Raw genomic sequence first — 26,584 nt, 5'->3', positions numbered from 1 at the left:
ATAGATAGATAGATAGATAGATAGATAGGTGATAGATAGATAGATGATAGATAGACAAACAGATAGGTAGATGATAGGTAGATAATCAGATAAATAGATGATAGATGATTGATAGATAGACAGACAGACAGATAGATGATAGATAGACAGAGACAGACAGACAGACAGATAGATACTGTAGATAGATAGACAGATGATAGATAGATAGATGATAGAAAGAAGATAAGCAGATAGATAGATGATAGATAGATAGATAGATAGATAGATAGATAGATAGATAGACAGAAGATAGATAATAGATGACAGATAGATGAAAGATAGACAGATAGATAGATGATAGCTAGCTAGCTTTGTCTGGTAGTGGTTATTGGTCAAGGGACCTCAAATGTACCAATGTAGCAAGAATATGAAAGGTAAATAGAGGCTTGTTTCCTTACCAAAAAATCAAACCTCCATGTACTGATGTAATATATGTTTGAAGCCCAAAGCTAAATGGGTACGGCCTGTTGTTGGGCTGCAGCCACACTGCAGAATTAATCCAGTTTGAGACCGCTTTAACTGCCCTGGCTCAAGGCTAGGGAATCCCGAGATGTGCAGTTTGTTGCGGCAAAGACAGAGAAGGCCAAACGTCTCCGAAATCTCTGTGTTCTTTGCTTTCTGGCCATCCTTATGGCCTGGTCTGCCTTGTCATCTGTCCTGGGTCACCTCTTGTCCCTAAGGGATTGGTGTGGATGAGCGTTTCGCCTTAATCCAGATGGTCAACCATGTCTTTGCCACCAGCGTCTGGTCCCAGGCTGTGGTCTTGTCGCCCAAGCACCTGGTAAATTGCCCAATTATAATAATAATAATTAATAATTAATTATTATTATTATTATTATTATTATTATTATTATTATTATTATTATTATTCCTTCCCCACCTATCCTATAAGTTGAGGCAGGTTACAGCAATAAAATCCATACAATATAATAAAATGAATCCCACTAATTATCTTTGTTGCTAGCCAGGAAAGGCTAACAGGAACCAGCCGCTATATATAAATTTATTATGTAATAAATATATGTACATATACATATGAATAAGTTAAAAGATAGATGAGGAAAAGAGGAGAAGAAAATCACAAAAAGCAAAAGAAACTGAAACAAATACATAAAACAATATGTAACATGACAGGCAATATTGTAAACTGATGAGTATATGCATTAATAAAGTCATCTCATACATTAATAAAGTCAATAAATACCAATAAATAAATAAATAAAAGTCAGTCTCGTACATTAATAAAGTCAATAAACACCAATAAATAAATACTAATAAGTAAATAAATAAAGTAATTAAACACCAATAAATAAATAAATAAATAAATAAATACAAATAAATACCAATAAATTAATAAAGTCAGTCTCATTAATAAAGTCAATAAATACTAATGCCAATAATAATAATAATAATAAAATGTTTATTTGTATAAATAACATGATAGACAGCATTAGAAACTGATAAGTTTATACATTAATGAGGTCAATAATAAATATATGTACATATATACATATACTATTAAGTTGGATTGCAACTCCCATCATCTCCTGGGAATGGGGATGATGGGACTTGCAATCCAACTTAATAGGAGAGGCAGGGTACAAATAAATTATTGTTGTTATTATTTGTTTGTACATATATTTATTCTCTAGGAGTTGTGGAAGGGGGGGTTGCGCTGAGGAAAAAAACTACAACTCCCGTCGTGCTTTGCGCGGATCGCGGTTTGACGCCATATATATCGTATTCTTAATAGGAAGGGTCTAAATGGAAAAAGAGGGCGTGGCCTTTGACAGGCAAGGAGGAGCGTAGGTGTGGGCGGCGCATGCGCACAACGCGAGGGCGAAGCCGCCACTGCCATGACGATTGCCAGTTTTGTTGCCCTCGCCCCTCAGAGCAGTCGCGGCGCGAGCGGGGAAGGAGTCTCTCTCTCTCTCCCGCTCTGCAGAAAGCCTACCAACCAATCACCTGCCTGCGTTCGCCGCGGCCAGCCAATCAGATCGCTCCGTTTGCCTCACTCATACACACACTCTCTCCCTCTTTCTCTCTTTTTTTTTCCGGTTGATTTTCTGTTTCTCCCTCGCCGCCATTCTCTCGCTGTCTCCGTTCGGTCGGGAGCAGAACAGAGAGATTGCGCTTATATCTATATCTATCTATATATCTATTATATATTAATTAATTAAAATTAACAAAGATGGTGGACCGTGAGCAGCTGGTGCAGAAAGCCCGGCTGGCCGAGCAGGCGGAGAGATACGACGACATGGCGGCCGCCATGAAGAACGTGAGTTTGCCCCCTTTTTCAGTCTTTCTTTCCTTCGGAAGGGGCCCGCCCGCCTCCTTTTCCCCCTCCATTTTTTACCTCAGAAAATAAAACCTTAATTATCTCCCAATTGGCCCACAAATAATTCATATTAATTCATTTTGGGGGGGAACTTGCCACAATATTTATATTCATATATATATATATATATATATTGGGGCAAGTTCTCCCCAAAATGAATTAATATGAATTATTTGTGGGCCAATTGGGAGATTAAAAATGTGTGTTTCTGTATCCCCCCCCCTCCTTTTCATAACCTATTTTTGTCTCTGGGTTGGAATAATAACTGTCTTTTTAAGGGTGGGAGGGGGCTTAACACAAATGGGAGGAATAGATGGTGGGTTTTGTGAAGGAGGAGGGTGTCCTCCATTTGGAAGGAGGACAAGAGAAAAGCTCTAGATCTATCTACATCCATCTGTCATTATCCATCTTTCTCTATCCATGTATCTGTCTATCTCTCTGTCATTATCTTTCTATCTCTTATCTGTCATTATCTATCTTTCTAGATCTATCTGTCATTATCTTTCTATATCTATATATTATCTGTTTTTCTATATTGATCTGTCATTTTCTATCTGTCTGTCATTATCTTTCTATCTATATATCCATATTTCTTTCTCTATCTGTCTATCTATCTTTCTATATCTAACTGTCATCAATTTTTCTATCTATATATTTCTTTCTCTATCTGTCTTTCTGTATCTATATATCTGTCATTATCTCTTTTTCTATCTACCATTATCTATCTATCTATCTATCTATCTATCTGCCTGTCATTGTCTGTCTGTCTATCTATCTATCTATCTATCTATCTACCTCTATATTTCTTTCTCTGTCATTATCTATTTTTCTATCTATCTGTCTGCCATTATCTATCTTTCTTTCTCTATCTATCTGTGTGTCATTATCTATCCTTCTATCTCTGTCTATCTATATATTTCTTTACCTGTCTGTCTATCTATCTTCATATATCTCTCTGTCTGTCATTATCTTCATCTATCTATCTATCTATCTATCTATCTATCTATCTATCTATCATTATCTTTCAATCATTAACAACCTATCATTATCTTTCTGTCATTGTGTATCTATATATATATGTGTGTGTGTGTGTGTATAAAACACATATGTGCTATATATGTGTGTGTTTGTGTGTAACATATTTAGCTATATGTGAAGGCGATAAAGAAAATACATGTGCTGCAATCTGGGAGCAAACTGTAGTGCCATTATATTTGTGTTAATATATATATACATACACACACACACACACACACACACACAGGCACAGCAATACATATACGGTATTTCCACATATATATGTGTATGTAGAAATCTATCTATAAAACAATAGAAATCTATATTTCACATTTATATGTATGTGCACATGGGGAGAAATCATATATATATATATATACATACATACACACACACACACACTAGAAATCTATATTTTGCATTTATATGTATGTACACATGGGGGGATTTATATATATATCTCATTAGAAATCTATATTTCACATTTAGATGTGTGCATACTGCTATTTTGGGGCAAGCTGTAGCCCCTTTAAGGTAAGGGATGAATTAATCTATACACATATATGTGTGTGTATGTGTATAAGTATATTTCAGGCTGAGAGGAAAGGAATGCATTTGGGAGGACAACGGTGCCCTATTTATTCTCCTTCCTTGCCCTTCATTTCCTCCATCTTTCCTTTCAAATGGAGGGGGCGATCTTCCCTCTCCAATGCCATCCTCCTCCTTCTCTTTCCCATTTATGCCTCCTTATATTCTGGTTTTCCAGGGCTTGCCATCCGAAATGGCACTGAAATGGAGAGAAAGCCCTCCTCAGGATGAATCATCTCTTTTTTGGAGGGTAATGGGGGGGGGGGGCAGAGTTTGGCTCCCATTGGGGATCATTGGGCACTCTATGGGCTTTCTTTTCCCCTTCCCCCCCCAACGGCGCAATAAAATATTTCATCCCCCACCTCCCTTATGGCACATATATCCAAATGCTTTGGGGGGAGGCACATAGGTTTCCCCTGAAGATCTGTGTTTTGTGTGTCTGTGTGTATCGCCCTCCCTTGTGCCCCTTTCTTCTCCTCCTCCTCCTTGCTGTGCCACACCTAAAAGCAATAGAAGTGCCACACTAGCCGGGTTTCTCCCTGGCCTTCTTCACATGTCTAAAATGATAACCTCCCAATATCACTGCGCTTGTGAGTATGCACTTATTTTGCTTGCAGGGAGGGAAAAGGTGCGTATATGTGTGTGTGTGTGTGTGTGTGTGCATATGTATATATACACACAGACGCAATATACACACACGTCTCTGTATCTGTAGATAGATAGATACACACACACACTATACACACATGTCTGTATCTGTAGATGGACAGATAGATACACACTAACACACACTATATATATGTTCACACTCACATGTCTGTATCCAGATAGCTAGATACACACACACACTATGTACACGTCTGTATCTGTAGATACATACATAGATAGATACACACTATACACAAATGTCTGTGTATCTGTAGACAGATATATATACACACACACTACACACACATGTCTGTGTAAGTGTAGATGGACAGATAGATACATACATAGATAGATGCACACACACACATTTGTCTGTGTATCTATAGATAGACAGAGAGGTACATAGATTGATACACACTCACACACTATACACACATGTCTGTATCTGTAGATGGACAGATAGATGCATAGATACACACACACGCTATATTCTCACTCACATGTCTGTGTATAAAGATAGATAGATAGATAGATAGATAGATAGATAGATAGATAGATACACACTCTACACACACATATGTCTATCTGTAGATAGATAGATACATAAATAGATACACACACACACACTATACACACACATGTCTATATCTGTAGATACATAGATGGACACACACACACACTATACACACACACGTCTGTGTATCTGTAGATAGACAGATTGATACATAGATACACACACACTATACACACACATATCTGTGTAAGTGTAGACAGACAGATACATACATACATAGATAGATGCACACACTTGTCTGTGTATCTGTAGATAGACAGAGAGGTACTGTACATAAATAGATACACACACACTCACACATCTATGTATCTGTAGATAGATAGATAGATACATAAATAGATACACACACACACACCCGAGCAAATGAGTACACAAGCATATAATACACACACACATACAGTGGGCCCTTGAGGTCCAGCAGGGTGTGATTCCAGGATCCCCCATGGATACCAAACTCCGTGGATTCTCAAGTCCCACTTAATGCAAGGGCCATCTAAAATGGTGTCCCTTCAATAAAATGGCCAAACCAAGCTTTCCCTTTGGGAGTGTGTATCTTCTTTTGAACATTTTGGAGCCGTAGATGGTTGGATCCGTGGGCGAGGAATGTGTAGGATACAGAGGGCTGACTGTGTGCTGTATAGATGCGTGAGGGGTTTCCTTTTTAAATTTGCGCCCCATTCCTAGCGCAAAGTGCGCACGCACAGCATGCTCTGCCCTCTCCGCCCCCGAAAAAGCCTCGCCCTGGAACCGAAATGGAGAAGGGCGCCCTTCCCTTTTGCCACTTGATCGGAAGCGCCCCTCCTTGTGGGCACACTTCCTAGAGACATAGGGAACAAAGGCCCCTTCCTGCCCCTTTTGACAACCATCCGTGGGCAACCTCTGCCTTTTTTACTACGGAGGGGTATAGTCTCTTGCTAACAAAAGAATCATTTCGGACCCTGTGGGTGCCGTTTCCAAGGCAGCTCCCTTAGATCCCCTTTGACTCTGTGTTTGTGGACATCGTCTGCGTACGCATTGTGTGTATCCGTATGCGTGTGTGTGTGTGTGCATTGCTTCCTTTTCATGGCTGCAACCTTAGAGGAAACCATCCCTTTTCCTTACCAGCATATTGATACCCCACAAAGCCTCTATAAAACAATAGCCAATCTCCTTGTCCCTGGATATGGAGGAGAGATGCCCCTTCTCCATTCTGCTTTATCATTGGGCCTAGCTAAAATGGTTTCTATGAGCAATGTGTGCGAAATTGGGGCGGTCTCTTCAGGGTATGTATCTATAGGTTCTGGGTGGCTGACCCTAGACTGCTCCTTTGTCTCAAATGAGAGCAATCCGGTAAGGTTTTCCCAAAAGGGTACCGCTAGCCTTGCGGACGCTGTGCCCCTTTCCGTTCTCCGTCTCTCTCTATCCGCCCACCTACTTCTGGTGCCACTCCCTGCCACCGTCCCCCATCAATCCAGCCAGCGTTCCCACCTCTTCACCCCTTCCCCATATGGGCAACTTGCCACCCTCCTCTCTTAAATCTCTCTCTCACGACAGGACACTGAATCGCCTCGAAAGATTGGTGCCACGGACCATTAAAAGAACATCCACGCCCCGTAACCGTAACGGTTTACAAACCGTCCGCGCCCTCGTTTTCTTACGGGGCGAGCGAACGAGGCGCGGCAGCTAGGATTGCGAATAGAGATATAAGAATATAACTTGTAGGGGAAGCTTATTTGGGGGCTGTTTCTTCCTGTCCACCATTATATATATATATATATATCTCCATTGGATTACCCTATTTACGTCGTTTTATTAGTCTTTATTTGGGCTAGCTTTTAAAAGAAACGTACGTTTGGCGTTTGGTTCGGTGTTGGCACTGGGATGGGTCAGTGTGTTTTCACACTTGGAAGGCTTTACTCTTCTTAAGTGTGGTAGAGCAAGTGATTTCGCTGGGTGCGTGAGTGTGCTTTTCCACTTCAGCATTTCCCCCCTAGATCCCCGTTCTTAAACGTTGCAGAGCAAGCGGTTTCTCCCTTTAACTTGATCTGTCCCGATAATCCGGCGGGCAAAGGCGAAATCTTTGCTGGGATCTCACAAACAAAGCGATGGTGGGAGGCGGCAGCAGCGTCAAGCGGTTCCAGAAGCTTCTGCATTTGTCATATTGCAGAGAGAGAGGCTAGACTGGGTGGAGAGCGGAAAGGGAGGGGTTGGCTTTAAAGGGGAGAAGCGGTGCTTCTTCTTCGCATTTGCCTTCTTAGTCAGGTCTGAGCCTTTCGGGGAGGCTGGCCTGGCCTCCCTCTCCGATGAAGACTGAATACTGATCCAGAATTGTCGCAGTCTGCTTGGGACCAGGCTGCTCCCTCTCTTCTTGCACCATTTTGTTGTAACCTTGTGTGTGTGTGTCAAGCGGATGGGACTGCCAACAAGCTCTCCTCCATTAGAAAGACACAGCTAGTGGCTAAAACCATTTGGGGTTGGCGGCAGTCAGCATCGAGGCACGGCATAGAGGTCCTGCTTTAGGCACTGGCAGCCCAGATCCGCATTATGATTCGATTATGCCAACCACTGCTTAACAAATACTCTTATAGAACAAGCTTCACGTTTCTGATGTCTTCGCTAGCCTTTCTAGTTATCGAAGCCGTCTTCTTAAATGCTAAGGAAGGGAAAGTGGGGAGGTTAATCTCTTCTAAAACATCAGCCTCCTCCGTTGGCCTCTGGCTCTTTGGGAGCCTTCGCAGGCTGGCACAAAGATTTGGGCGGTTAATGCTCGGAGGCGAAAGGTTTTAAATGCGCCGGGGCACAGCAGCGACGGTTCTTGAACCGGCGTCTCCTTTGCTCAAACCCGGCTCCATTTTCTTCCAGCCGTGCGGGGGACTTGTGACCTCGCGCGCATTTCCGTAGCAACCCAATGACGTCACACGTAACAATAGGAGCTGCAGTGTGCCCAGGTGGTAGCAAAGGGGGCGCAAATGGCATTTGGCCAAGGTAATGCAGAAATCTGAGCGTACGGTCGCATCGGGATTGGCACCACATGTCCCAGAGAACAAAATGGATGTGGGGCCCTCTCTTTGCTTTGTCCTTTCGCAAGAAACACATTCAGTCTTGCGACTCTGCATTATCATTAACAAGCCCTTCTATGGGGGAGGTTTATTCAAGATGGTTCCCTGGTGCAGGTCTAAAACACACTGCAGAGATAATCTAGTTTGGGACCGCTTTAACTGCCCTGGCTCAATGCTAGGGAATCCTGGGAACTAGTGTCGTGAGACATTGAGTCTTCTCTGTCAGAGAGCACAATAAACTACAATTCCCAGGATTCCCTAGCACTGAGCCAGAGCAGTTAAAGCAGTCTCAAACTGGATGATTTCTGCAGTGTGTTTTGGACCACAGTTAGCTACCAGATCATAAGGTTTGAGTGTTCCTTGGGTCTCCAGGTGCTTGACTACAATTCCTAGCATCCCTGATTGTTTGACCTGGAGACCAGAGTTTGGTCGGAGTCAAAGCCCTGCCATATCTGGAGGGTCATGGGCTCTTTTTGATGCTTGGTTGGGGTGCTGGGCACCTCCTTTAGGTATTTATTCAGGGCTAACCTTGGATCAGGGTCCACAGCCTTATCTGGTCCAATGCCCTGTTTCCACACGCTGCCACCCACATTTTATACAGCCCTGAACGAACGCCTAAGGTAGGTGCCCACCATTTTGAGACCGCTTGTATCGGGTCACAACTCCAAAGTGTCCTCAACACTACACTGACAGGGTTTGCAGCCCAACAACAGTGAGTTGCCTCTGGAAAGGCCACAAGAGGAGCATGAAGGCTGTGGTAGCCCTGAGGTTTTCACAGCCACTGACCTGGATAGCCTTCTGTGCAAGGGGCGGCTGGGTGTCATTTGCTGCTCCAAACCCTATCAGTGTAGTGTTGAGGATGGTTTGGGGTTGTGGCCCAATAACATCTGGAGTAGCCCTGGTCCTGAAAGCCTCTGCCAAGAAGGTGCTTCCGCATGCTCCTCCCTAACGGACGTCATCATCATCATCATCACCATCCTTGCTATCGTGCAGCTGCCTATTACAGGATGTCTGGATCAATACCCATTAGCTGTAGTAGAGACAGCCCTCTTACAGCCTCTCTGGAGATGGAAAGCCTTGCCAATTCCCATTTCATAAGTACTGCACAAAGCCATGTGTTGGCTCCATCTTGGTAACATTTTGGAATCAATTTAAACTTTATGCAAAGGTGCATAATACACTAAGGCCTCTTATTTCCAATGTTGGTATCCTTTAGGCCACAATGAAACGTTACTAGGCTTTCCTAATCCTGGCCGCTGTACTGTATCTTAATGCAACGTCTTTATATTCAAAATTAACCCGCCACACTGTACTGTTGTTGTTTTTCCCCCAGTTGTGGTAGAAAACAGCACAAAAGGCCCGCTCTGTTTCGCTCCCTTTAGAACGAGAAGTAGCCTCAACCCTTTTTGTGACTGTCCCTCTGTGTCCAAAATGTAATAATAGCATTAAGGGCAAAGTGTGATGTTACAAGTGACCTTTAACGTGCCATACGCTTGACCGTGCCATGGCTATACAAAGATAGATCAGAAATCTGCCCTTTGCGATGGCCGGACTCTGTTGGATCATGATGTAACACAGCGGGGCTACTGAGGAGTCTGTTTAATTTTTCACAGGGTCAGGATCGCTGCCAGTGCATTATGTTGCTGCGAGAAACCTTCAGGACTGGATTTTGGCCAATGGGCTTGGCTTTACCTTGGATGACATTGGGGAGGTCCAGTTGTAAGGTGTGCAACCAGGATGCACAAAGGACCACAGGCAGCAAAGTGCACAGGCAAGCGATACACCTCCTTGTCATTTATGCTACACCCAGATGTGCATCCCAGAATGCATGTAGCTAGTAAGTAACAGCAGTCTTTGGTCCAGACATAACCCAGAAACAGCCTCCTGTACAACCAGTGCTTACTGGGGCATTTAAGAAAAAGGTATTAGCCGTTGGTCCGGATGAAAAAAGGGGTTGAAGAGTGAGTTGACTGAACTTAGCAACTACAAGGGTGATGAACTAGTGAGCCATGTTTCTTGAAGCTCAGGAGGAAACGTAGTTGGCCTAGGAATAACATGATGCTCTAGGCTAGGGCAGTGATTCCCAAACTGGGGGCTTCCAGGTGTTTGGGGCTTCAACTCCCAGAATCCCAGGCTATTGGCCAAGAGGGTTGGGGATTCTGGGAGCTGAAGTCCTAAACACCTGGAGAACCAGAATTTGGGAATCACTGTTTCATTTGTTCATGTTGCATTTTTAAACATTGCCCAGCCTTCATACAGTAAGTTGGTTCTTCTACCAATGGCATATAAAGAACTTGCTATTCAGGTTGCAAAGTAGTTCTGGGCTAAATCTGTGCTGTGTGTAGGATTTGCTTGGGACCAGTCACTTTTAAAGGTGAAAACTAGCATCCTTGGTTTATGGGAAGTAACATTTCCAACCTCTGGTGTCTATGGACTAAACATCCTCTGAACAAACCGCACCAAGAAAACCCCATGATAGGGTCGCCATAAGTCAGAAACTGTTTGGAGAGGGACACACTTCTAAGGTTAACACTCTTGTGTTTCATAGTAGTCCTTCCAATGCTCCTGCACATGTAGTTCGGATGCTTGTGCATTTCACAAGGCTTACTCCTGGTCGCATGATCCTCTTTAACTTTTATCTCTGGACACTTGGTACAGACAGTCTCATTTTATGTAGTGAGCACTGAGGCGCATGATCTTCGGGTTCCTCCTCTGGCTGTGTAAGTTGTAAAGCCATGTAGGTTCCTGAAGCTAGATTGTGGGTTAGCCGTGCCGGCAACATGGTTTCTTCCAAAGCCTTTCCCAACCTAGTGCCCTTCAGGGATGATTTATGTCCTGGCAGTGATGCCATGCCTTAAAGCGGAGCTAGCTCAGTCCAGCAAAAGGGCAGAGAAGACTTGGATGCTGCCTTGCTTACCAACGAACACCTGAAATGTGCCTCTCCCCGAGGCTCAGCTCATGCTCCAGCCCATATCGGCTCAGGGCCAAGTAGCTATTAGGCAGACATGTGCGGGATTAAAATATTATAGACCAGTAAACATGAAGACCTCCGAGGGCACATCGCCTTCTCTTTCACCATAGCAACAGGACTGCATGGCTTTTTCAATCTCAAACAGAGTGTGCAACGTTTTCCCTTTGCTGCTTCCCTGGATATCCCTCCTTTTTCTGCTGTACTTCGCCCTTTGTGTGTGTCCTGTCTCTTTATATATGCCTTTGTATGTGACAAGCCCTTTCCATCCTTTTCTTCATTGGGTGGGAGGTTTTGATCTGTGATTATATAAATAAAGCTAATAATAATAAATAATAAGAGGTCATAATGATTTAGTTGGTTTATCCGTGGAGGCTGTTCTTTTAGCTTTGTCCACTCCTTGTGGTTTGGCTGCTGCAAAATACATCACACGAAGCACCGTTTGTGAAAGCTTCCTATGTACAGCAGGATATATGTTGGGTTTATTACCCCAAAAAGCATTGGGGACACTTCTAAAACCTAGCCAGATAACCAAGGCATCGCTTCCGCTTTTCAGCAGAGCATTATACGTTCTCCAGCCTCCCTGGCAGTCTTGCAAGGACAACCTCATGATGCTGAAAAATGAGTCACTTCCATACCGTTTGCCTATTTTGAAGCTGACAATGGCAAATCCCTGAATGGTGGGGTTCTGGCTGCGGTAGCTCCCATGGTTCATTGAAGACCTCCTCCTTCAGATTGTAGAACAGCGATACAATTAGCTAATGAAAAACGAAATTGTGTTGGCTGTTTCCAAATAATTACATATTAGGAAAAGCATAGGAACTTCAGTGGAATAAAATCAGTCCTTTTGGTGCACAAAGGTTATGTTGTGTCGAGAGAGCCTTGAACGGTGATTCACTGGGCTTTCTTAATATGGAAGGGCTAAGCAGACTGGAGAATCTGGCTGCCTTTAGTGAAGTTGCTTAGACTTTAAAAGAGGTAGGAAAAGATAAGAGAAAACAACATGAACATGGGGAGTGTGTTGTTGCTTTGGAAAAACTCCTTGCCCTTAATCTTATGTACCATTTTAGGAATGCGTTCTTCAAATTTTAGCTTTGTCTTGTTAGGCCTTCATTGAGGGAGAGGTCTACAACTCCCATCCTATCTTCACCAAAACATTAACACGGTTTCCTTGGGGGGGTGTCTCCTTTTTGTAGATGACTCGCAACTTCAGAACTTCTCGTTTTGACTGACACTAATTGCAAACTAATTTATGAAACTGCATTTTTAGAAAAGCGACGCTTTCCCGAGGAAATAGATAGTAGAAAGGTTTCTGCGTCCTACGTAACTGAGCCTAGAAGAGGAAGAGGCAGTCTTGAGAAGGCAGCTAACCAAAGCAGGTGAGCCTAGGAGGTAGGTTTGTAACTCAGAGCAGAAGGGAAAATTTAAGGCGTTATATTAGATCAGAGTGGGGAAGTGTGAAAGCACTTATCTTTTACACTTGCTTGAAACATCTAGCCAAACCTTAGTGACCAGAGGGCTCATGTTGATGGAATGTAGCCCCAGACAAGTCGTACACAGCCTGTTCAGTAACCCCTTGAAATATGCTCCAAAACACATTGACAGCCAGAGCAAATCCTTGTAAGTAAATGTTCAATGAAGCTCCTGTTGTATCTTGTACCACTTTCCAAACTCTTTGCAAGGGCAGACGAATTTAAAATTCATCACAGTAGTCAAGCGTTGGTCACTGTCCAGGACAGTGACAGCAGAGACTGACACCGCCAGACAGGGACATGTCTGAGAGGAAAGATCCGCAGAGGCCTACTCAATCCTCAGTTGTGTGTGTAGATGTGTCTTCCAAGTCACTTGCCTACTTATGGTGACTCCACATATTTGCCCTCGACTTATACATGAGGTCGACTTATAGTCAAATATATACATTAGGCTACAGCACCTCCCATTTGTTAGTGGTCTCCCACCTAAGTACTAACCAGGTTTGACCCTGCTTGGCTTCCAAGGGTCTGGTGCCTTTGGGATATTTAGTGGCCTATGAATTCCTATTTATTAGAAGCAAACACCATTAGGCGTTTCTAATTATTAGAAGCAAAAGCCATTAGAGGCTGGTTTTATTTTCTGGCTTTAAATGCTGCACAGTCTGGTAAAGAAACCTACAGAAATTGAGAATGGGAATTAGAAACAAAAGTGGAACTTTTTCCATGACGAAGGTAAGTGTCCTATAGAGAGACTAAAAAGAAGTATGCACTTCAATGGTGAGGTTGCAGTAGTTAGCAGAGTCCAAAGGATATTCTCTGAAATTAAATACTACAGGTTGAGCATGCCTAATCCCAAATGCTCCAGCGCTGCTTGAAATCCTTACATATTAACCATGGCATAGGGCGGCAGTGGTTGGTTAAATCCAACATTTAATGTTGTTGAAAATGTGTGTATGCGAACATTACCAAATGCTTCTGGTCCCAAGCGTTTCGGATAAGGGATACTCAACCTGGCCTTGCTTCAGTTGTGTTTTCATCCAAATCCTGTTTCTGTCAATGTTTCTGGAAAATTGCATCTCGAGCCACTTAGCAACCACCCAAATTAAGCCTTCCGACGAGGCCATGTTGAATTCTAGGTCAGATGCTATTAAATGCCATGATATGGTTTCCCGGAGCAGTGAAGCAAGGTCTAAGTTTGGATAGCTGACTAACTTCATAATGAAGTCTTGGGGGATGAGACCTTACTACAGAGAGAGAGAGAGAATGTCATTTGAAGGTTGGGAAAAGCGTTCTGTTTCAGCCTCTTCTTTGTGGTCTCTGCGAATCACATGAATGGTTTATTTGCGCTTGCGCGGTGCACCGCTGGAATAAATTCTCTTTTTTCCCCCTTCTACGTTGTGTTCAGAAATCCTTATTACTGCATGGCAATATATATGTCTTGAATCATTTTTAATTGTGAGAAGGCAGGGCACAGTCCGTTTCAGTCCGCCTCATTTCTTTCTGCTCTTCCCATTCCTTCATAGTATCATCAGGGCCAAGAATGAATCCAGTTTCCTCGATCAAATAAGGTTGCCTTTTGAGGTGTTCTGGTCTCCTTGTCCTATTTCATTCCCATTTGAGCTGATACAGGGACACCATCGAAATGCATATACCCAAAAAACCCTCTGCATTCGTCCTCCACCTGGAAAAGCAGATGCAGCACCTTTTGAAATTCACACCCTTTCTGTTCTGTTTCGCAAAGGGACAGCTTGGAGTTGAAAGAACAACCTCCAAACTGAGCAGTTTAATGCAAGTTGCCTCCTTTTAATGCTCAGCAGTCAATTGCTCTGCACTCAAGAAGAAGGAGGCATAGGGACTCCTATGGAGAGAGTAGATAGACCTCCCTCAACAGCATGTTTTAAAAACATCTAAGTTTGGCCAGCAAAATGGAAATCATAACCAAAATGAAGGCTAGAGAGGGAAACATATATCATGAATGAAGCTTTTAAGTGATGCCTAGAAGGCTCAAATGTGCTTGTTTGCTTCAGCAAGGTTTATTCAACCCGGTTGTTTCGTATGCATATTGTTAGTTCAGAAAGAAACAAGTTTGATGAAACACGTTGGGACAGGAAACAAACTCTTAATGTCCAGGAACATAGATCTGTTTTCTCAACTGAGCTGCACCTATATATCTGAACTGGAAATTGCCTTTGGTTAACACTCTTTAGAGGACCGTTGTGTGCTTTAAAGTGGAAAGATGAGCCAATGGGTTTCCATGGCCAAAGAGGAATCGAACTCTGATCTCCTCCAGCATCATTCTGGCTCTCAGTGTTAACAGTTGCTCTAATTCATAGGAGCTTTGCCATTCAGAATGGGAAGGGTTAAGATTATTCATCCCTTCTAGCAGTCACTTGGATTGTGTGACTCACCCTTCTGTTCACTTCTACGTTCTTCAGATTTTAGGTATGTTTTTTTGTCGCGAGTGAATCTGCTCTCCTGAGCCTTGATAGTAAGAGCGCCAGAGGCCCACAATGTTCTTGGAAGGATGAACCTTAAGATTCGGGGGAACTCTTGCAACTGCTCTGGCCTCTATTCTCCCAAACCCTCCTTTGTGAAAAACGTTTCTGGTGAGCGCTTTGCTTAAGTAGGGCGGATTCAGTTTTGGCCTTAATATTTTCTCTAATGTGGGCCAGTCACTGCTGCTGCATCCAAGATCCTAGGTGTACTGCAACAACAGGAGAACATAGACGTGATTCATGCACTCCGTCTGCAATCTTAAAATGAAGACCTTGTGGGCGCAACATTTCACCTTACTCTGTAGTGTTGTTTTGACCTGCATCCCTTGCTTTTTGGTTCACCTGGTCCTGGAGAACTTGCAAAATTGCATGCCGTTCGTTATGTGTCACTTTGGTTGGCATTGCCCAACCACAACTTTTTCCCCCATCGTGGATAGTGTTTCTTTTTTGAAACATGTTCTGATCACTGTGGGGACATTACTGAATTGGCACAATTAAAGCAGGCAGCCTATAGGCGACCGTAAATGTTGCAAAGCGCTTCCTTTCGATGTGTTCTCATCTCCGACTGTGAAACTTCAGTTCCCTTGGGGCACCATTTTCTTGCCAAGGGAATTTGAGTTAATCTGTCCTAGGTGGGCGCCTGTTCATAGAAATACAGAGGAACTGTATAATTTCCTGGAGCACTGGCACATGTGGCCCTCCAGGTGTTATGGGGCTGCAGCTCCCATCCGCTCTGGCCAGCAAAGACGGTGGTGAAAGATGGGGGCCGGAGTCCATCACTCCCTGGAGGGCCACATGCTCTCCGTCAGAGTAATGCAGCATGGAAGATTAGCAGCAGATGTTGTCTACAGGGCCAGCATGTGGATGAATGGACTCAATGCCTAACAAAGCTGAAAGGTGGGATAATGAGTGATCAACCTACTAGCCTTGCGGCTAAGAATCCATAATTGCGTGATCCCAGAAAAATCATATCCTTCAAATATTTAAACCTCTAGGGAGAATATTCCAGCATCTAGTTGCCCTAGTTGTAAAGTCCATTCTCTTGCACATTTCCAGAATGGAACCAGAACGTCCCAGACAGCAGTACATCCTAGGTCCGTTCTAGGAATGTATATGGAACGCCAAAGCTTTCCTCATTCTTGCCTTTGGTTTCAGTTCATTGGAAATCTTCCGAAATGATTAAGCAATCTCTGTTCAGCTGGAATAGCAAGGCTGTTTTCAGCAGTGCCTTACACATGGTTCACTCAGTCTAAGCAGAAGTACCAAATGCACCTTAATGGAACGGTGAAACCACAGAGATCCACGGATTGCATAGAAAGCTGTTGGGTTCAGGGTCTTTGAGAATGGCAACAGCGCTGATTGAGTCCCTTGCACACTGGCATGAGGCGTCTTCATTGGCCAACATAGAAAAATATATTTCAGGTTCTGCATCAATGAAGAATAATTGCTGGGATTTTTATATGGTTGCATGAACTATCCTGGTGTCTGTGATTGAAATTGACTTAATGTTTTCTAAGCATCTTGATCTGGGATTCTTTTTTTTAATGGGGTAAGCAGTTAATTTTGAGTAGTCCTCTTACGGAATCTTTTTGATCCCCGAATGGAGTCTTTTCGTATGCTTTGGTCATTCCTTAGAGCCTGTAAACTAAGTGTCCGCAGTGGCTTGACAAAATGTGTCAACAGCATGTGGCCTAAAGAAGCCAGCCTCTGTAATGCCTCCCTGTGTTGTAGTTGCAGCAAAGAAGAGGAAGGGATATAGCTTGTCAAGGAGCGCAAAATGATGTATGTTTTGTTTTCCCACCTTATGTTCTCAGCAGCCATTTGAACGCCGGTCCCTCTGGTCTTGCTCACCAATGCTCACTGCACCACTCAGGCTCACAAGTGTTGTCCTATGGAGAGCCATTCTGCTCCTACCCTAGATAGTGGCCCACCGTGGTATGTACCATGGATTCGGCATCCACAGATTCAGCCATCCATGGCTTGAAAATAGTCCAAAAATAAGCCTGCAGTCTACAGTCCCTATCTTAGCTTGGAAGCCAGGCCAGCCAGATGCATTTCTCCTCCCTGGATTGTCTCCAGCAGCCATGGCAAGGCGGTTCCCTTGCGGCAGAAGTCTCTTAACTGCATTTGCTTTGGAACGATAAGGGTCTTGTTGAGGAGACTTGGTGGGTGTGGACATGGGGCGAGAGAGAGTGGAGGCAGCCATAGATAAATTAGAGTTAAGAGATGAGCAAAGGAGCTGGCAGGATTGGTAGTCATTTCATGGCTGGTTGTCAGCATTGCCCTGGAGTTCAGAGACTTGGTTTAGTTTGAGGAGAGCACATCTGAAGGACTTCTTAACAGGCATATATATGTTGAGAGAGCAAATGTGCTTCCCAAATCCTGTTCATTCGTTCAATACTTTTCTATATTGTGGCCTCTCTCTTCATCATAGATTCTCAGAATGTCTTAGCATTCTTGGCAGCCTCTTGGTTGTCCAGTTCCTCCTCACCATTGGAGCAGGGATAAATCAAGGATTCTCTCCTCCTGCTCCTCAAGTCTTGTTCAGATATCAGGATCCGGCCAGCCCCTAAATCTGTACGGTTTTCTTTAATACTACATTTTCTCCTGTGTAGCAGAGGCCCAGAAGAGTGGTTGTGTTGCTGGCTCTCCATAGCGTTGAGTTGAACCTAAGACGTTTTTGGAGGCCCTGGACCGGTGAGCTGACGGAGATGGGCAAGAACAGGTGGAGGATTAATTTGATACCCCCGACAAACCTAATATACAAAAGCCACCCACATGTGTGATGTGTCTTGTATTCTCTGTGTGTGCTGGGGATATTGGACAGCATGAGCCCTTTTCGGGTGATCTTTTCCTTAGCAAGCCTCTCCTCAAACCGACATGGCAGCCTCAAGCTCAGTTGTTGGCATGGCATGGTGGTCAAGGGCACAGCATAATGGCCAAAATGGTCGCCCAGTAGCAATTTGCTCAAAATGGGACTCTGGTGATTTGATGGGTGATCCTTAGTGAGTTCCTGGTGTGGCTCTGGCCATACAGAAAAAAGCCACCTGAATGCGTGTGTCTGTAAAGTAGGAGTGGTGGGTGTGGGTATGTATGTGGTATATTGGCCCAAGGCGTGCCCTACCTCCTGTTTTATTTGGCAGAAAATCAGTCCTGGAAACGATTTGTAATGGCTTTCTAGTTTTCATCTCAGGGGCGGCGGCGGCGGTGGCACCCAGTATTTGCTGATTTTCAAGGTGAATTGGGTGGTGTTTTGAATAACATCATTGCTCCTGATGGTGTTTTGGGGTTTTGTCTGGATGATGCTTCACCTGAAAAAACGGAGGGAGCTCTGGGGGCTTGGCAAGTGGGTTACACGCAGCTCATGGACTGCACTTTTCTTTCTCATACAGTTAGTGTTCCCCCCTTAAAAAGAAGAATGAATAGACCACAAGGGTCTTCTGCTCCAGCCTCTTGCCATGCATTTTCTGGACTCAATATTATGCCCTTCTGAGAGGTGCCATCTAACCTCTGTGTAAAGACCTCCAAAGATGGGGAGTCTGCCACCCTCCAAGGCGGCATAGTCCACTTCTGAACAGTTCTTACAGCGAAGAACTTCTTCCTGACGTTTAGGTGGAGTCTCTATTCTTGGCATTTGAGTCCACTGGTTCATATTCTAAAAAAACCATTACTATAGCGTCATGCCACTCTTCCTCCAGGGCAGCTTGCATAGTTGTTCCCCCTCCCTGTATTTTAGCCTCCAAACAACCTCCTGAGAGTGGATTATCCTGGGAGATTGTAACTGTTCTAAGGTCATCCAGTGGACATCATGAATGGGAATTTGAGCCCCTTTTTTCTTTCTGGTCTTAGTTTGACATTTTGAGCTCTCCACTGCTGGCTTAAGACCAATTCATTTGCTTTTGAAACGTGCGACTACTGTAATTTCTGCCCCGTTGTGGACATGAGCCTTTGTTCGTTGAAATACTCACTGTGTTTTAGGTGGGTATATTTTAAATTCCGGTTGTGGAGAGGCAATATACGTATATATTAAATATGCATGTTAAACAGGTTGCAGATCTTCGTTTTGTCTTCCGTTCCCAAATCCTTTCTTGATAATCTCAAGCTTTATCCGGGACGTGGACTTAAATGCCCTGCTGAATCCCTGTGCTTCCCTAAAAAAGACCCACAACAACAAAAATCCCACGCTCTTCCAAGAAGTTTTGGACAGAAAGGCACAGGAACACTAGAGAAGCGTGTATTAGTTGAGTACTGAGGCCAGGGAAGCTTCCAAAGCTGTACATTTCCCTGATTTGTGTAAGGAAAGGTAGGAAGTTCCATGTGAGCAGTTGCAACTTTAATAGTTCCTGAAATTAGAACAGGAATCCCTTTTGAAGGAGGCTGGTAACAAAATCTTTGTAACAGTCTTGGCACTGGACCATGGCTTTGGCCTAGCAAGAGAGCTTGAATTACAAGCCTTGCGCCAAGTGTAACCGTTCCCTGTTAAACTATGGTTTATTCAAACTGAAGCAAAGGCTTTCGAAGTGGCCAGATTGGAAGCCGAGGGTCCACTTCATTTGCATCATTCTTAACCATAGTTCATTTGCATTGTTCTTAATGCAGTAATTCACTTGCATCAAGATTCACTTGCATCATTCTTAACCAGAGTTTAGTGTTCTGTCTGAATGAGCTCCTTCCTTCTTGTCCTGTTGAGAACTTCACCATCTTGTCTGGTTGTTCATCTTCAACCAGGTCTTGGACTATGCTGCGCTCAGTACTTTGTGGTGCATTTCCACTGCATTGCGAGGGGAGGATAAAATTGGAGCCGCTCCTGCATTCTCTCTTAATAGCTTTCAGAAGTGCTGATGCTGTCTAGAGCATTATTGCAATCTCTAGGTGGATCTTGATGGTAAGGGAGAACTTCACAATTAGGGTTTAATATTACATTCTGCTACGAGGAAAAGGTGCCTGTGATCAGAATGGGCTGGTTGCTGAAAACAGATTGAAAATGATACCCTGACATCAAGCACTCTCTTAAGGGCTTGTCTTGAATGACACTCCAGTGAAGTAGTCTATAAATCAGAGTTCAGTTTGCAGCTAAGTTGACTGCCACAAGTATCCTGGGCCTTCTGTTGGAATGCAGAAGCGGCACGAATCTCTTAGGACACCATACTGGCAACCAGTAATGCCTGTAAAGGGGGGATCACAATGGAAAATAAGTCACGAGATTTCTTTTTAATCATCCACCACTTCTCATTCCAGGGAAATATTCAGAAGAAACTCTGTCAGAAGTCTTAGTAATGGGAGAAGTCCATCTATGGTGCTGGTGGAGGCTTTCATTTTGGCCTGGAGAGATCCCCAGGTTTTGTGGAGAGGCTTGTGAAGAAGCACACAGGAACCTCTGGTTTGCTTACAAGTCAAGAACTAGAAGAAAAGGAGGATAAGTAATAGGGGCTTGCCCTGCAGTCACAATGTCCGGAGGCACTTGGTTTACTATCACATCATGGGCAGCACCCTTCTTCACCCATAAGGAGAAGATGGCATGGCTGTTAAAGCCAGCCATAACCTATGTGCTCCCATCTCTCTTCACTTCCATGCTATGCTGGTGTCTCTTTACCTTGCCTTGACCAAGATCAGTTTAGGATAGTGCAGCCTCTGAACTGGGAGGCAGGGCTTTTATGGCTTGCTTGCCTACTTTGTGGTATCCCTGTCCTTCTGCATCCAGATCGTTTGTTTTTGAAAAGGTAAAGGTGGTAGAGAGGAATCTGAACCCGTCGAGGGGCTGGTGCGTATTTGAAGTTATTTTCAGGCCAGCCACTTGTAGCTCATATTCCTGTGTCCTCTGACTTGTCTCCAGAACATGTAGCAAGGTAGAAGTACTTACAACCAGACTATGGCCAAGATCTGGAGGTTTATCCTTGTCTCATCTGTTAGCTCACAATATTGGGACACCTGGGCTCTTGTGAAAGTCCAGTTGTCTTACACTGTGTGGTCTCGGGGTGGCGTGCAACCAAATCAGTTGAAGCAGTTGAAATGATCCAAAGCACTCAACGCAATTAAAGCAGATTAAAAATGGGAAGGAGGATGTCGCAGCCAACGTCTGCCCAACCGAAATGCGCATTTCCCCACCCTCCCCCTGATTTTTAAGCATGGAGGACACCTAAATGCTGTTTTCTCCGCTGCAGAGACCATATCTCAGGGTGACCGTCAAGGGACAGGGTCCCCTTGAAGCGTGGCTACGGCTGTCCAATTAAAACGTGCCCAGCACTGTCTGAAAGAAACGATCAAAAGATTTAATTGTTTCATGGCCCAAAATAGAGAAGTGCTGTGTGTAAAGTGACTGGAGGGGGAGAGTGACATTCTTAAATACGATCCTCCTTGCTTGATCATGGCTGAGATCCTCTCCTGGCGCTGTTCCTGAGGGCTGCAGCCTTCCTGCCTCTGCTGATGCCTGCCTCTCATTTGGGATGCAAGGGGAAGGGAGTATAGACAGCATTGAATTTGTGGCGCTGAGGCCTCTCTGTGCTTCCCGTCGCCTGCGGGATGCTTCTTCTGGGATCAACCCAACATGGGATTAGTGCGCCAGAAGATGGCAACTTCCCCAGATGCCCAGAAAGCTGGTGGTCTGACATTTGGGGGATTTCTACAAGGATAAGCACACACACACACACAGCCCTCACACTCCCTTTGTATTAATGGAGAATGCCTTGCTTGGTTTTGATGGCTGCTGAGTCCATGTGTGTAGGGATTTTCGGACGGCTTTGTGATGCATTTGGACTACAACCCTTATAAGTACCAGACAATGCAACTCGGGATTAGAGGGGTTGTAGTCTGGAGGGGGCACTAGGTTGTTTAACCTCTTCTAGTGACTATGGGGCTGAGAACCTTGAGAGGACTTCTTATTTTTAAGCGTTTCTAGGTCTAGTAAAGAATAGTGTGAAAATCCAGGGATGAGGTATTGGTGGTACTACTGGTCTCTCCAGCTTCTCAAATCTCTCCATTTGTCCTCTCTGTGGAGGACACTCATTATCTCCATTAGCAGATGTGTTCCTCTCTGCCCTCTTCCGCTTGGCTGGCTTCCTTCCTGTGTCTTCTTGCCATAATTACTTTGTGGTTTTGACTTCCAGATACCTTTCTTTTGGGTCTGGGTTCATCTTTAGTTCTGGGCTCTTGCCATCCTTCCAGGCATCACCCTCAAAGCAGCATCATTAGGTTGTGCAGTCAGTCTACATATTCCTGTTCCACTTGTTTCTAATATTTTCAGTTGTTTTCTTTGTGTACCTAATGAGGATGATATCTGTATCACCTCCCAGCCTATAAGGACTCCTCAGATGGCTTGACAACCATTTTAATTTGCCGTATTTTTACTGCCTGCCTTCTTCCTTTCCCCTCCAATTCTTCCCCATTCCAAGGGTAATTTTGTCTATGGCATCACCTTAAAATATCATCTGCTAGGAGTTGCTGGCAGGTGGTCTTTTGCTGAATTGTGTTGTCTAGAGAAGTGGCAAGGGTCCAAGCAAAAAGCAGAAGGTCTAACCAGGCGTCTTGTGTCATCCTTTTCCCCCTCATGCAGGTGACGGAGCTGAACGAGCCCCTCTCCAACGAAGAGCGGAACCTGCTGTCCGTCGCCTACAAGAACGTCGTTGGGGCCCGGCGCTCCTCTTGGCGTGTCATTAGCAGCATTGAGCAGAAGACCTCCGCCGACGGCAACGAGAAGAAGATTGAGATGGTGCGTGCTTACCGTGAGAAGATCGAGAAAGAGTTGGAAGCGGTGTGCCAGGATGTGCTCAGCCTCCTCGACAACTACCTGATCAAGAACTGCAGCGAGACCCAGTACGAGAGCAAGGTCTTCTACCTGAAGATGAAAGGGGACTACTACCGCTACCTGGCTGAGGTGGCCACCGGGGAGAAGAGAGCGACGGTGGTGGAGTCCTCCGAGAAGGCCTACAGCGAAGCTCACGAGATCAGCAAGGAACACATGCAGCCTACTCACCCCATCCGGCTCGGCCTGGCGCTCAACTACTCCGTTTTCTACTACGAGATCCAGAACGCCCCGGAGCAGGCGTGCCACCTGGCCAAGACGGCGTTCGACGACGCCATCGCCGAGCTGGACACCCTCAACGAGGACTCCTACAAGGACTCAACCCTCATCATGCAGCTCCTCCGCGACAACCTAACGCTCTGGACAAGCGACCAGCAAGATGACGACGGCGGCGAAGGCAACAACTAGACTCCCTCGGATGGACTGGCAGCCGCACGCCGATGCTACTACTGCAGTCTTTATTTTTTTTCCCACCAGTTTTGGGGGGGAGGGGGTCAAGGGTGGGGGAGGGGGAAAAAGGAGGGGCGACCTTCCAGGGAGGCTCCCCCCAAACCTGTCTTTGGTTGCCTCTTTGACACTTTTGCCAAAACACCACTAGTGGAGAAAGTCAGGCTGGCTGGGTATGTTAAAGGGAATGGCAGCCGCACAGTGGCATATGGACTGTTCTGTAGACAATTAATACAAGGGGAGCTGTCTTTAAGTTATCTCAAATCGCTAGGCATACATGAAGTTGAGGATGACTAACTTGAACGGAATGGCCCTCTTTTTCTTTTCTCCGTCGTTTGTTTGGTTCGTCGTCTTTCCTATCTGTTAGAGAAGCAGTTCTGTGGTTCCAGTAAAGTTTCCATCCATCTCTTTTAACAAAATGTCCCCCCCGCTAGTTAAAAACGTCACACACATCTTGTGTGCGTCTCCTCTACCAGCCCTAAGTTTTGGGACACCCCTTAATTTTAAAAAGAAAGAAAGCCCTTGACTCAAAACAACTAAAATTCTCTCGTCGGGATACTTAAGATAGCTTGCGGTGTTAACACTAAGCCACAGTTTACAGTATTTCTACACGACAGCCATATATTTGACATCAAGCCATCGAGTGTAAAGTTGCGTTGCTTCTTCTTTTTCGGCTTGCCATTCTCCTTCGGGGTTGAGCTTACCTTTTAACTTCCCGGATGCCATCTTGTTCCGACGCTTAGCCATTTTCATGGGTGCTTGGCAAGCGGCTGTATAAAGTTCCAAGAATCGACGGGGGGAAAAGAGAAGGAGAGGGGGAAGAAAAAAGATTCACATTTTATAAATTGAGCAAAGGGGGACGATGTTACAAAACAACGACAACGCGCTTGACAACCCATTTCGGGTTTGTTCACCCCGTACTTTGTCCTCTCCGAGAATACTTCGTATTCTCCGAGACGATTCTGATTCTGGGGTTGGGGTTAAAAGCGTTGTAGTCCTTCCTCAGTGGATTTTTGATCATGTGTAACCCTGTAGTACAAGCGCAACAGTCTGGGTCAGTAAGAAGTCCCTGCGGGCGAGAGCTCTTTCCAAAAAGCTAGGACAACATTAGGTGCTCCAAAACTTGAGCTTTAAAAACCGAATCTCTTAAAGGCTCCTATTTGCCAGGAATCACTATAATCAGGTAAATTTTCTAGCCCTTTTCGAGGGAAGTTGGGGAAGAAAGAAAACGTCACGATTCTTGGAAATTTCAACGCTGTTTTCCTCCTTAAATTATGTTTTGCCGCGTAGCTTTAGGAAACCGGGCTTTGAATGACGCTCATCGTACGGACGCCGTCTGTCGTATCCTCTTTTTGTCTGACGCACGGTGGTGGTCTTCGGCGTCTTTGTCACCTGCGGTCGCAAAGATTGTCACAAGAGGGTTTCGTTTCGGGTTTTTTTTAACGGGTTGGTAGTGGCGAAATGCTTGTAACACGGTGTCGGTGCAGATGCTATTTTTTAAACACACACACAGTTTAATCGTACTTTGTTGCAGCGCGACCGTTCGCAAAGCGCCGTGCGCGAGGTCCTCTGGCGCTCGGATCCCGAGGAGTGAGGATTTTGGGGTAACTGACCGAAACCTTGCGCACCGGAGGGACGCCTTTCCGCTTCTCTTTTCATTTGCAGCCACGTCGCGTCAGCAATTGCGCGTGTGTGTGTGTGTCCCTGGCTTTGGTTTGGAAGTGTGATTTTACTGGAATTACACAAAACAACAACAACCCTTCCTTGATATATATACATACATTATATATATATATAGATAGATAGATATATTTTCCCCTAGCTTTTAGCTCTGGCTGCTTTAAGGCAAACTTTATGCAGGGGGAAAAGACCGCACAAGAGGGCTAAATTCGGAGGGCGGGGGATTTTGGGGGGGACTTTGTGAGCAGCTTGAATGGTTCCAATCTTTCTCTTCTCTCTCTCTTTCTTTTTTCCGTTAAAAGAAAATGCACTTGCCTATGATGATAACTGTCTCTCTCTTTCTCTCTTTCTCTCTCTCTCCAGTGAAATGAACTAACTGCTCCATTACTCTATCGATACAACTATTGTGCATGCTGGTGTCGTATTTCTATCAAGTAGCTTGGAAATTTATTAACTTATACTGTAGATGTTGCGTATTCCTATGACAGATAAGTCTTCGACGATTTTTTAACGAAGGTTTTTTTTTAATTTATTATTTTCTTTCTCCTTTATTGTTTTATTTTTCGGGGGGGGGGAGGAGGGTTAGGGTTTAAAAAGGTTTGCTCTACCAAATAGTTGAACGTAACGAAAACCGATCTGTTTCTGGATGTTGCTATCTATCGTGACGCGCGATTTATCTCCGATTGCGTTCTCTATTATTATTATTTTTTAATAAGAATAAGAATAATAACGATATTAAAAAATAAAAAAGGAAAGCAAAAGAATAAAAAAACAACACCAGTGTTAGCTTAATCTTAATGTCTGGTGTCCGTCGCGGTGAAATTATAACTATTACAGTGTAGGAGACAAATGGCGATGTTCTTCTTCTTCTTCTTCGAATGAGCCTTTTTGTTTGTGCTTTTCTGTCATGTTCTGCGGTGAAACTCTTTCTTAAGGTCTAAATCGGTGATTATGATGATTATGATTATGATACTATTATGATTATGATTTCCTCCGACTCCGTGTTTCTGTAAGGGATTATTTCACACACGGACCATTCTTAGCAGTTTTTCCTCAGTGATGGAATATCATGAATGTGAGTCATTATGTAGCCGTCGTACATTGAAGCAAATAAACTTACAGATCTGATGTCAGCGCTACTTCGCGGTCGTCTTGTGTTCGGAGTCTGCCTTTTTTAATCCTTGGGAGCGATGGGACCCAGAGGTCTTTGGGGTGCTGTGGGCAGGGCCTTGCCAGGGATGCGTGGTACCCACCAAAGCCCAGCCTTTGCCCAAGGGATGGATATGGTAACTAATGCCCCTTCCTTTACACAGAGACCATCAGGCAAGTGATGCTGATGATGTTTGGAAACCAACTTGAGGACACTTTTGGTTTGAACATATTTTATTAATCATTTCACATATAAACACAAAGCCATTGTAATTTCCATACACTTCCATACATTTGCGCACTCTTCTTTTCTTTCTTTCCAATCATCTCTTC

General features: G+C 44.4%; 2 protein-coding genes across 2 annotated transcripts in view; both read left to right on the top strand.

The window, feature by feature from the left end:
- The window catches only part of SSC4D (scavenger receptor cysteine rich family member with 4 domains), a 35,169-nt gene extending 22,617 nt beyond the window's left edge, over nucleotides 1-12,552 (top strand). The window contains exon 12 of the mRNA XM_089493477.1: nucleotides 12,481-12,552. The gene's annotated coding sequence lies outside the window, so the exon portion shown is untranslated. The remainder of the gene's footprint in view (nucleotides 1-12,480) is intronic.
- Nucleotides 1,941-26,230, top strand: YWHAG (tyrosine 3-monooxygenase/tryptophan 5-monooxygenase activation protein gamma). The gene is made up of 2 exons (XM_089493480.1): nucleotides 1,941-2,317; nucleotides 22,727-26,230. The coding sequence occupies exons 1-2, from the start codon at nucleotides 2,231-2,233 to the stop codon at nucleotides 23,381-23,383; spliced, it is 744 nt and encodes a 247-aa protein (XP_089349606.1). The 5' UTR covers nucleotides 1,941-2,230; the 3' UTR covers nucleotides 23,384-26,230.
- Nucleotides 26,231-26,584: the final 354 nt, after the last annotated feature.

This window comes from Sceloporus occidentalis, unplaced genomic scaffold (genome assembly GCF_023333645.1).
Source record: "Sceloporus occidentalis isolate IW3139 unplaced genomic scaffold, rSceOcc1.0.p SCAF_64, whole genome shotgun sequence".
NCBI lineage: Eukaryota > Metazoa > Chordata > Lepidosauria > Squamata > Phrynosomatidae > Sceloporus > Sceloporus occidentalis.
The sequence above is the reverse complement of the archived record's forward strand: the minus strand, read 5'-3'. Positions and strand labels throughout refer to the sequence as shown.

Excerpts from the sequence above, each read along its gene's own strand:
- YWHAG (XM_089493480.1), top strand. The coding sequence starts at position 2,231 with ATGGTGGACCGTGAGCAGCTGGTGCAGAAAGCCCGGCTGGCCGAGCAG. Across the intron at positions 2,318-22,726 it reads TGGCGGCCGCCATGAAGAAC|GTGACGGAGCTGAACGAGCC; the intron begins GTGAGTTTGCCC and ends CCCCTCATGCAG.